The sequence below is a fragment of the Mustela lutreola genome, chromosome 1, assembly GCF_030435805.1.
Source record: "Mustela lutreola isolate mMusLut2 chromosome 1, mMusLut2.pri, whole genome shotgun sequence".
Classification (NCBI taxonomy): domain Eukaryota; kingdom Metazoa; phylum Chordata; class Mammalia; order Carnivora; family Mustelidae; genus Mustela; species Mustela lutreola.
The window spans coordinates 247897796-247909491 of NC_081290.1; the positions used below are offsets into that span (position 1 = coordinate 247897796).

The 11696-nt window shown below is 38.5% G+C and overlaps 1 protein-coding gene across 2 annotated transcripts in view; it reads left to right on the forward strand.

Moving 5' to 3' along the window:
* Positions 1–11696, forward strand: part of GTF2H1 (general transcription factor IIH subunit 1) — a 38997-nt gene that overhangs the window by 539 nt on the left and 26762 nt on the right. The window contains exons 2-3 of one of the 2 annotated variants that reach the window (XM_059137783.1): positions 8030–8202; positions 11144–11336. In XM_059137783.1, the coding sequence (XP_058993766.1) occupies positions 8049–8202; positions 11144–11336 (347 nt within the window). In that variant the 5' untranslated portion in view covers positions 8030–8048. The remainder of the gene's footprint in view (positions 1–8029; positions 8203–11143; positions 11337–11696) is intronic. The other variant, XM_059137794.1, reaches the window with a different exon arrangement.

An 11696-nucleotide genomic window follows, 5' to 3' on the forward strand; every position in this document is an offset into this window, starting at 1 on the left:
TCTGTGTCCCTATTGCCGTCCCCACGACTCCTAAGCCTGGCATCTCGGTAGCCCTCTATTGTCCTGAAGTGGGGTATAGGCGACCCCTAATTTGCTGGCTTGTAGGAAGTCTTCCCCATTACTAAGAGCAAGGGACTCGAAGATTTACTGAAAGCCAGGATCAGACTGGGCTCCGGAGAATGAAGGACGTGGAGGCCTCTTCCTGACAGAGGATCCCTTTCCGTTAGGAAATGTGCTGTTAAGTCTTTCAGTTTCTGTAGCTTTCACCGTAGTGTCCGCACACCTTTTGCTTCATCTGTCAATCCTACCGCTTCTTAAAACCTTCTTAACACGTGTGCCAATCCACTCGACCAGTTTTGGTCTGTTCCCAATCTGATTGTCTTGTAATGATGAAAAATAGAGCACCAACCCATGGAAATGTATAATTATTTTTATAAATTCCCCAATGTTCTCAGAGACAAAATTAACTAAGGGAGTATATTCAGTTGACTCTTAAACGCCCATTTTGGCGTTAAGTGGGGGGCGGGGGAGAGTTATAAAAACTTACCCTTTTTTTCTATTAGAAGACCGAATTTTTAAAAACATACAAAAACTAAATGGTTTGAACTACACCTTGAAGTAAGTATTAATTCCGTGAAGGAGTGGAACAGTTTTTCCCTATGAATTCATACTGTGAACTCCAGTATACAAAACAGCATTCCATGGTGGAATTGGATTTGAGATGGCTAAGCCCCACCCAGTCGGCTTCCCCTCTTGGAAGAGTTTGAAAAGCACTTAACTGAGCTTTGGTAAATAAGCCAAAATTGCCAACCCTAAAATGGATTTTTAAGTCAAAACTACAGCAAATAAGATGGAGAAGTCACACCAGAAGGGAAGATTATCTCCAATATCAGGGTTATGGCTTACAGAAGGACCGGGCTCTGGAGAGAACTTTGTACCTTTTAGCAGACCTAAATCCCTCATTTGGGAAGGAGGGAGAGAGAATTTGAGGCCATTAAACCTGATTTTTTTTGCCCTCATTCAGCTGACATTTAGCAGTGCAGCAGATTAAAAGTGTGAGTTTCTCTTAGGTGATATTATATACGTAGGGTAGTGCAAATGTAAATTAGCCATGGAAATGCAGGGAGAGCTTTTTAAAAACACTAGGAATATTGGTGCAGAGAGGAATCTGTTTAATAAACCAAATGATTGGCTTCCTGCATGGAGGCATTTATCTTCTGCCTGCTGGTTTATCTTTCCACCTTTTTTTAGCCATGCTTTTCTATGCTGCTGGGGTTTTTCCCCCCTAATATCAGACTGAGCTTTCCTAGCATTTTGACCACTATTTCTACCTTCTGGATATGGCTGCTAGAGGAGTCTTGTGCCCTTCCTCTTTTCTTTCTTAGCCTGTCTTCAGTGTGGCAGTATCAGGCATCCAACTAATAAGTAATATCTCTCCCTTCCCCACTTTGATTACCAACTGATTGCTGTCTCAATTTTGATGTTGTACTCTTGTCGGCATGCAGTATTTATTAGTGAATATGAGCATACATTTCATTCTGTCTTGGTCTCTGTCGCATTTTCCTCCTCCTGCCTCTTCCTGCACTGCTGTAAAATGAAAAAGTGCTTGGTCTCAAAATTGCTACATCAGTTATTCCCCTTAATAGCTTCATTGTGTGTGTAACTTTCATTAAAATGGTAAATTTTGTTCGCTTTTTACATACTTCCAAGGTCTTGTTCCCTGTAATGCTGAATTGTTAAAATTTTTTTGGATTGCCTCATAGCAAGCAGCATTCCAGATCTCCATTTTGTATGCTGGCAGATACAGCAGCTCTCTCTAATATAATTCTCCTTTAGAAGCTGATATGGAGTTTATATTTCACCTGTTGTCCTTGTTTCTGCCCCATTTATCTCTGCACATTAGAAAGAGATGTAATCTAAAGGTTTCTGTTGATCAGTTTCAAATTTTTCCTATCCCTGTTTCCTTATAAGCCAGTTATTGGGATCTCTGAGGAATGATACTGTGATCTCTGAGTAAAGAGCTATAATGCCTCCTGGAGGTCAGCCAAGGATATATGTATAAAGGTGTCTTATGTATCTTACTAAGCTGGTGTTCTTTTTTTTTTTTTTTTTAAGATTTTATTTAATTATTTGACAGAGATCTCAAGTAGGCAGAGAGAGAGAGAGAGAGGAGGAAACAGGCTCCCCAGTGAGCAGAGAGCCCGATGCGGGGCTCGATCCCAGCACCCCAGGATCATGACCTGAGCTGAAGGCAGAGGCTTTAACCCACTTTAAGCCACCCAGGCACCCCCAAGCTAGTGTTCTTTTAACAAGAAGGACTTTAAGTAGACATCAGAGATATTTATTGGGCTCTTCATGTAGGCCGAATAGGTGGCTGGGTGCTGTACTGCAGTGATTACATGCATCCTCTTCCCTTTATGAAGCTTGTAGTCTGTCAGGGGAGACAAGCATTAAAAGAATTACTTTAGAAATTAATTATAGTTGGGATAAATGCTATCAAGAGAACAGAAAGTCTTGTCTAGTAATTTTTAAACTTAGTACTCTAACTACCAAAAAAATGATTAAAAGCCAGTTGATAAGGAAGGAGGAGTATGTGCAAAGGCTCAGCAAGGCATGTACATTTAACTTCAAGCAAATATTTAACTGCAAGTGAATTAATCCCTTTACTGGAGGATCTTTCTATTGCGGCAGATAATTTCATAAAGTAAATAATATTTTAAGTAGGGGCACCTGGGTGGCTCATTTGATTGAATGTCCAAGTCTTGGTTTCAGCAGAGGTCATGATCTCCATCTGGATCTTGGGATCGAGATCCGCTCTGTGCTCAGTGAAGAGTCTGCTCCTCCCTGTCCTTCCCCCTCTACCACTCTGCCCCACCCTCTAACTCCCCCCCTTCCCCGCACGATCTCACTCTAATAAATAAAGATAAAATCTTTAAAGTCAGTGAGAGAGGGAGAGAGCACAAGCAGGCAGAGTGGCAGGTAGAGGCAGAGAAAGAAGCAGGCCACTTGCTGAGCCAGGGAGCCAGATGCGGGACTTGATCCCAGGGGTCCTGGGATCATGACCTGAGCTGAAGGGAGAGGCTTAACTGACTGAAACACCCAGGTGTCTTTAAAAAAATAATCTCTTAAGTAAAGCTAGATCTTCAAGCTGATTTGTTGAGATGGAGCTAACCAATATTTTTCATAAATAATATATTCTGTGGCTCTTACAGAGGTTTACTGGGAAAAAGTTTTTGCTTCTCTCCAGAAGAGAAGGAGCCATCTTCAAGAAAAATCTGGAAATCACAGAAGACATTGTAGGATATCCCCACCAGTTTTATTAAACTTTCTAAAACTGGTCTTGTGCAATTAACAGAGGTGCTCCAAATGAACAAGGAAATTTGCCAAGCAAGTTATCTGTGAGACAATTGGCTAGTCATCCCAATGTTGAGTTACTTATCTCTGATTTATTTTGAATGTTTTCCCAAATGTATTTTATTTTATTTGTTTTTAAAAAAGATTTTATTTACTTATTTGATAGAGATCACAAGTAGGCAGAGAGGCAGCAGGGAGAGAGGGAGAAGCAGGCTCCCCGCTGAGCAGAGAGCCCAATGTGGGGCTCAGTCCCAGGATCCTGAGATCATGACTTGAGCCGAAGGCAGAGGCTTTAACTCACTGAGCCACCCTGGCACCCCACCAAATGTATTTTAATATGACTGGTTTTACATGCTAGTGACTGACTCTAATGGTTCTCTCCATCCCCTGATTTATTCTCCATTTTACAGTTTCTCTGTCTTCATTCATCTTTTCTTTCTTACCTTCTTGTCTCAAAAAAGTTTTTTCTGTTCTTTTCCAAAGCTAGCACTTTTTATCTGTGCCTGTAATCTCCGCTAATTGGAGACTTGCACTATCAGCTAGCTGTCCTTGCTCACTGCTTTTTTTCCATATGTGGACATACTTAAAATTGTCTTACAATTAATTGTCTGCTTTCCCCTGTCCATAAAGTTTCCTCTCCTATCTTTCAGATTTTGATTCATGTTTCTTAAAATGTGGTTTGTATAGTATACAGTGTAACTTCTGATAGTACAGACTTTTTAAACTTATTATGAATTGTATTGTAATGAATATAAAAATTAATATTAAAGTATTAAATAGTTGCATGAATGTTATAAAATTTTCTTTATACATTAAATTTTTAAAGTAAATAAGAAACAATTGATGTGTATTACAGAAATATTCAAAATAACCATTGTTTTCTTACACTAACGCTACTAACACTTTCCCATGTTATCTTATAAACCTCTGGTTTGATAGGGAATAAACTCTTGGAAAGACTTTCTTAAAAACTATTTTTCTCATTATAAAATATGTATTTATTATAGGGGCACCTGGGCGGCTCAGTGGGTTAAAATCTCTGCCTTCAACTCGGGTCATGATCCCATGTCCTGGGATCTAGCCCCGCATTGGGCTGTCTGCTCGGTGGGGAGCCTGCTTCCCCCTCTCTCTCTGCCTACTGGTGATCTCTGTCAGTAAATAAATAAAATCTTTGAAAAAGAAAAAAAAATGTATTATTAAAGATAATCCAGAAAACAAAAAGAACATTCAAGTTGTCTGTAATTCCATCACCAGTAGGTAACCACTGTGAAGTTGGGTGTATATCCCTCCAGTTACATATATTTGCAGAATAGCATGGTGGAACTCCAAGGTCAGGCTGACCCAGATTCAAACCTGCTACTTCCTTGATGCATTGGGAAAGCATCTTGATTTTTTTTAGACCCAGTTTCCTTTATCTGCAGAATAGAACTAATAATAGAACCTACCTCAGGATTGTTAACTGGAGACTGAATGAGATAATACCTATAAAGAACTTAGCCCAGTGCCTGGCACATGTTAGTAAGCATTGAGTACTTTTTTTTTCTTTTAATGTAAGCTCTGCACCTAGCGTGGGACTCGAACTCATGATTTATTTAAGACGCAACTCGTGATTAACATAGGTATAAGAAAGAACAAACTACTGATACATGAAGTAACATAGTACATTTCAAAAAACAGGTTAGGTGAAAGGTCAGACAGTACATGGTGCATGGTTCCATTTATATGAAAACTTAGAAGAGACAGAAACTAACCTGTGGTGATAGAAATCAGAAAATAGTTGTTGGAGGGTGAGAGAAAGAGAATTGAATGGAAAGGAACATGAGAGAATTTTGGGGGTGGCAGAAATGTTCTCTGTCTTGTTGTGAGTAAAGGTACATGCATGTATACAATTGTTGAAATACATCAAACAGACCACCTAAAATGCACACATTTTGGTGATTTGATAATATACCTGAAATTTTTTAAATAAATTTTTTATTTTTTTTATTAACATATAATGTATTATTTGCCCCAGGGGTACAGGTCTGTGAATCACCAGGTTTATACACTTCATAGCACTCACCATAGCACATACCTTCCCCAGTGTCCATAACCCAGTCACCCTCTCCCTACCCGCCTCCCCCTGGCAACCCTCAGTTTGTTTTGTGAGATTAAGAGTCTCTTATGGTTTGTCTCCCTCCCGATCCCATCTTGTTTCATTTATTCCTTTCCTACCTTCCAAACTCCTGAAGTTGCCTCTCAACTTCCTCATATCAGTGAGATTATATGATAATTGTCTTTCTCTGACTGACTTATTTTGCTCAGCATAATACCCTCTAGTTCCATCCACGTTGTTCCAAATGGCAAGATTTCATTTCTTTTGATGGCTGCATAGTATTCCTGTGTGTGTGTCTATGTTTATGTATACCACATCTTCTTCATCCGTTCATCTGTTGATGGACATCTAGGTTCTTTCCATAGTTTGACTGTTGTGGACATTGCTGCTATAAACATTTGGGTGCACGTGCCCCTTTGGATCACTACATTTGTATCTTTTTTTTTTTCTTTTTTAAAGATTCTATTTTTTATTTGATAGACAGAGGTCACAAGTAGGCAGAGAGGCAGGCAGAGAGAGAGGAGGAAGCAGGCTCCCCGCTGAGCAGAGAGCCTGACACGGGGCTCGATCCCAGGACCCTGGGATCATGACCCGAGCCGAAGGCAGAGGCTTTAACCCACTGAGCCACCCACGTGCCCCCATTTGTATCTTTATACCTGAATTTTTTTAATCGCACTAAAAAAAAATCTATGACAAACCTTTGGCAAAACCTCCTCTATGAGGAAATGGCCTCGGAGTCCTAATTCAGAACACTTTTTTTTTTAATCTCCCTTTAGGAACTTCACACATTCTAATTTGTATACATTGATACATATCTTACTCACTAACTGGAAGCTCTTTAAAAGCAAAAATCATGGGATACCTGGGTGGCTCAGTGGGTTAAGCCTCTGCCTTCAGCTCGGGTCATGATCTCAGGGTCCTGGGATCGAGCCCCATGTCGGGCTCTCTGTTCGAGAGTGTGCTTCCTCCTCTCTCTGCCTGCCTCTCTGCCTACTTGTGATCTCTGTCAAGTAAATAAATTAAATCTTAAAAAAAAAAAAAAACACAAATCATTTTTGTCACACATTCATCTTTGGATAACCCTAAACTTGTTGGATCAGAACAAATTTATTGAATGATAAGTATTCACATTGACCCTTTTTTCTTCCTGTTTCTCAGGTAGAGTAGCCTGGTAATTGGCTACTCAAAATTCAGAAAATTAACTTCAGAGAAATTAAGATTTCACTTGTATTTTTTATTTCTAAATTACTGCTTGAGTGAATTTTTTGATTGTAGCTACAGTTGTGGGCATAACTTTTCAGATTACTATATTATACGTATGTGTGAAACTAATGTAATATCATATGTCAACCACAATTAAAGTGTTTTTATTCCCGTCATATTTTTCATTGATCCTAAAAGGTAATGGAAGAATCGGTGATTTCCGTTATTTTTTTTTCCTTTTTTTTTTTAAAGCCTGCTACTCTTCCTGATGCTTCCTTTCCCACTATGTCCCAATAGAAGTGTTCCTCAATTACTTGAATAACTAATAGCAGATTCAGTATTTCATTGTTTCTAATTGTTTTAACTTCCAGGACAAGGGTTTCTTTAAAGTTTCACTTGTTTGCTCATGGCAAATTTAATTTTTAGACCTAGATACATTAATTTCTCTAAAAGTATATTTTAAGCTATCCCTGAAGAAGTAACTTTAAATTATTTCTTTGGAAATTAAAACTTAAAGTCATAACTTCACCAGAAATGACATATATGGGGCATTTGTACTATCACTTTCCCCATCCCAGCCCATGAGAGACATTGCCATCCATCATGACTTCTTTCCTGTTAAGCCAATACAGCCTTACATTCCTTTCCAGCCTCATATTCCAGATAGCTACACCCAAGCTAGGATTTGGGTTGAATCTTTAAGATTCCCAGGACTGGGAAGGAAGGGTAGAGGTAGGGAGACTAAAAGCTGTTTCCTAGGTAATGAATTAGCTATATACAAGTGAATTTTCAGCCCAAGCCTGGAGAATAGTTGAAGACATTTGCTTGTTAAAAGATGGGTGAAATAGCATATGAAATGTTAAGGGTTAAAAATTTTGTTTTAAAGCACGCAGGAAGAAACTTAGACCAGGAATCAGGAAATGTGGGTGTGCTGTCAGCTCTGAGAGTGGTTCTGGGAAGATCACACAAACCCTATGGCACTTAGTTGTTTCAACTGAAACAAAATTGAACTAAAGTTCAGTAGGGTTCTAATTCTAGATATAGATTAGATAAAAGACCAGCATACCTGTAGTCAAATCATACATTTAAAACTTAGGAATATTATGGGGGAACTAAAAGTAAAATAGAAAATAGTCTGAATAGAATATGTAGAAATGGTTTAAGAACTTCCAAGTGTCATAAACTGTGTTGTGTAAATTCACACCTGTGATATCAGTGGTTAAATTTGATTTTAATGAATAATGCCATACAACTTTATCTTTAACTTTCAATCAGGGACTTTTTTCCTCCTCATTATTAGTTTAGGTTTAGATTTGGAAAGGACTCCAGAAGTCAACAGATCTAATCTTAATTGAGATGTGAAATCTTTTGTCTCAGTTAGCACTTTCTAGGCATCATGGCAACTTCATCTGAAGAAGTTTTGCTGATTGTGAAGAAGGTGCGTCAGAAGAAGCAGGATGGAGCTTTATACCTCATGGCAGAAAGAATCGCTTGGGCACCTGAAGGCAAAGATAGATTTACAATCAGCCATATGTATGCAGATATTAAATGTAAGTCAGCTATACTAAGGTCTGATGGAAGATTTGTTAGTCATTTTATAAAAAGATTGCTCATACTGTCTTTGTGGGGTTTTTTATTATAGTTTCCCAAAAAAACATATTGAAGGAAATATAAAGTGGGTTCCCTGAATATATGTTATTCTGTAACCTGTGATTAATAATGGAGTTTGTATAGTTTTATGTATGTAAATCTATGTCATGTAAAGATCCCCACATGAACCTTCCTTTAGGAGTTGCATAATAGCCCACTAAATGGATATATAGTTATATATTTCATTAATTTTCTGTTGAAGGACCGTTAGGATGTTTCCACGATTCTTTTAATGCAAACAGTACTGCAGTAAGTTCTGTGGGCTAAAATCTTTGTGAAGTTGTATGTGTGAGGTATTTTGTGAGGTAGATTTACTGGTTCGCATGGTTCATGCATTTAAATGCGTTAAAATGATGGATTATGGCAGATTGCCCTTTAATAAAATTGTATCATTTAAGCAAGTTGTCTAATTAATCTTTGGTTATGTGGCCACCAACTGTTATCTGTTGAGGAGATAGACTCACTTTTTTTTTTTTTTTTTTTAAACTCACTTTTTTATTGGACATAGATAGGAGATATTCAGAGAGTATCCTTAGCAAATTGTGGTATCTGAACTATAACAATTAATGTAAATTCATTTATTTTCCTGGATATAAAATTCTTCCCCTAGATAAAATCCTGTGTAGATTTCAAGGAACATGACACCTCAAAAAATAGTCAACCTTCCACATTCAAGGGCTCAATTTATAAATGTTCTTTGTGTGTGAACAGTGACCCTAAGAACTTACCTCTACTTGCTGCTGGAAATGACCAAGATTTTCTCCTGTCTCCACTGAAACGACTTAGATTTTTAACTTTCAAAAGGAAATACTGTTTAAAATTCATCATAGTTAGGTACTGCCTAAGCTAGCTGGTGTTTTGTCCACTATTCTGGTAATACTACCTCCTTTCAAAATTCTGTGGAAAAGTGCCTCACCAAGTTCCTCCTAGTATTCTTACAAACTAAAATTTGTACCAGAAGAAACTCATAAATTAGGAACTGCCTCTATTAGCATTTCTCTTAAACAGGAAGCAGATCCTGTTAGCTCTGCAAAACACACACTCATTGTGATACCCACAACATACAATAAAGAATATATACTTTTCCTATTTCTCAACAATTTTTCTGTTATTGAGAATGAGAGCACAGACCCAAATCTACATCTGCCCCAGATCAGTTTTTGTTTTAAGTTGAATATTTGAAATAATACCCATTTCTGAAAGAATCCACTGAAAGTTACCAGTAGTAAATTACTAAGGTGAAAATCAGCAGTTAAGTAACCTAATTTAAAAACTTAAGGGGGCACCCGGGTGGCTCAGTCAGTTAAGCTGCCTTCAGCTCAGATCTTGATCCCGGGTCCTGGGATCAAGCCCCACACTGGGCTCCCTGCTTGGCAGGAAGTCTGCTGCTCCCTCTCCCTCTGCCTGCTGCTTCCCCTACATGTGTTCTCTCTTTTTCTCTTTCAAATAAATAAAATCTTAAACAAACAAACAAAAAAAGCCATTTCAGAAGTACGCCTTTCAGAGGCAAAGTCTAAGATGGTGGAAGGATAAAGCAATGACTGAGAAAAGATGCCTAGAAAGGGGTGGTAGTTTTGGAGAAACAGAATAGAACACCGGAGTAGGCTGGCTGACAGTGTAAATTGCCCTGTATTGCTGGTTTTGGTTTTAAGATATTTTATTCAAACTGTTGGTCTGGAAGCTGCATCTTTATTGAAAAAGTTTGTTTAGGAGATAGGTGGTTTGGGTTGTGAGCTCTAGGGAGCTTGTTTCACACTTCCAAGAGTCCCTGATTTCATGGGACCAAGCCCCTCTATCTCTTTCTCTTCCTCTGACAGAGACAAGCTCTACTATTGCCATGAGGCCCACTAGTTCAGAAGTACAATTTCTCCATTATGTTGGTGTATTTTGACATTCCCAACCTCAGCTTATTATGAAAAGTTTCAAAGTTAAAGAAAAATTTTAAGAATGGCACAGTGCATACCTATACGGTATGTCCCACTTAAGATTCCATGTGCATACACTTTGCTCGGTAATATTTTCACACCAAGAAGTTTTTAATCATAGAATATCCAGAACACTGTTACATTTCCCTAGTTGTCCCAATGTTTTCTGTAGTATTGATTTTTTTTTTAATCACTCTTCACAGAGGGAGTTGTAGTCTCTTCAGTCTTTATAGGCTTGTCACATATATTCTGATTGTTTGCTTGTCTCAAGGTTTTCTTTAATTTATTTGTGTAGGCCTGTATTTCTCAGAATCTGAAAATCACATCTACAGGCTTGATTGTACTCAGATTAAACCCTCACAGCAAGAACAACACGTGGGTGGTGGTGTTTACTTACTGTTCTGTCTCCTCAGAAAGCCCATAGTGTGAGGTTGTGACACCCACTTTGGATGAGACTAAGTTTCATCACTTGGTTGAAGTGGTAACACCACATCTCTCAAATGTAAAATTATGTATTCTTGGCAGTGAGGAAGACAGGGGTGTGTTTTGGAGTTTTTTGAATTATGACAGATCATTTTTATTAATGATAATGTTTTTTGGTGTCAGATGTTCAGGGTGGGTTCAGGACTCCTAGTTGGCTATTTAGAGATCTACCCCGGTTGAATGGAAACAAAAGCCCTATAGTATCTTGAGGTGGAGGCAGTGGGTGAAAAGTGCCACACAAAGAGGATACTGAAGAAGGAAGCTGAGTGTTAGCAGGGCAGTTGAGAAGAGGGTATTTCTGCAAAAGCATTAAGATTGGAACAGGGCAGCTGAAGCCCAAAGGAATTCTGAATCTTCTTGGGAGAAGTAGCCTATTGTAGGACAATTTCCAGTGTGGGTATCCTCATCTAATTTATCTCATGGTTCTTTTTAGGCCAGAAAATCAGTCCAGAAGGAAAAGCTAAAATTCAGCTTCAGCTGGTGTTGCATGCTGGGGACACAACTAACTTCCATTTTTCCAATGAAAGCACAGCCGTGAAAGAGCGAGATGCAGTAAAAGACCTTCTTCAGCAGCTGCTGCCCAAATTCAAGAGGAAAGCAAATAAAGAGCTGGAAGAGAAAAACAGGTGAAGGGGGAAAAGAATAAAGACATGTAACAGCTTGTTATTTCTTATCCCTTGTGCTGCATTAAGTAATTTAACTGCCTCAAGGTTAACATCTGACAGGGAACACAACTGAGACTCAAAGGTGATAAGGTCCTTTCATTCCTTCTCCCAGTTCTCTGTCACAAAGATGACGTGAAACCATTAGAAGTGTGTTTGTGAATGAGAAACCTGAGAGAAATCACATTGTAAAAAAGTTGAAAATGCATATAAAATAATGAGTTTCTGATAAGACAAATGATTCCATCGCCAGTAGTCTCCATGCTGAAGTCTCCAAGTGCTTATTCATGAGAAATTGGTAGCCAGAAAATCTCACCCTTTTAC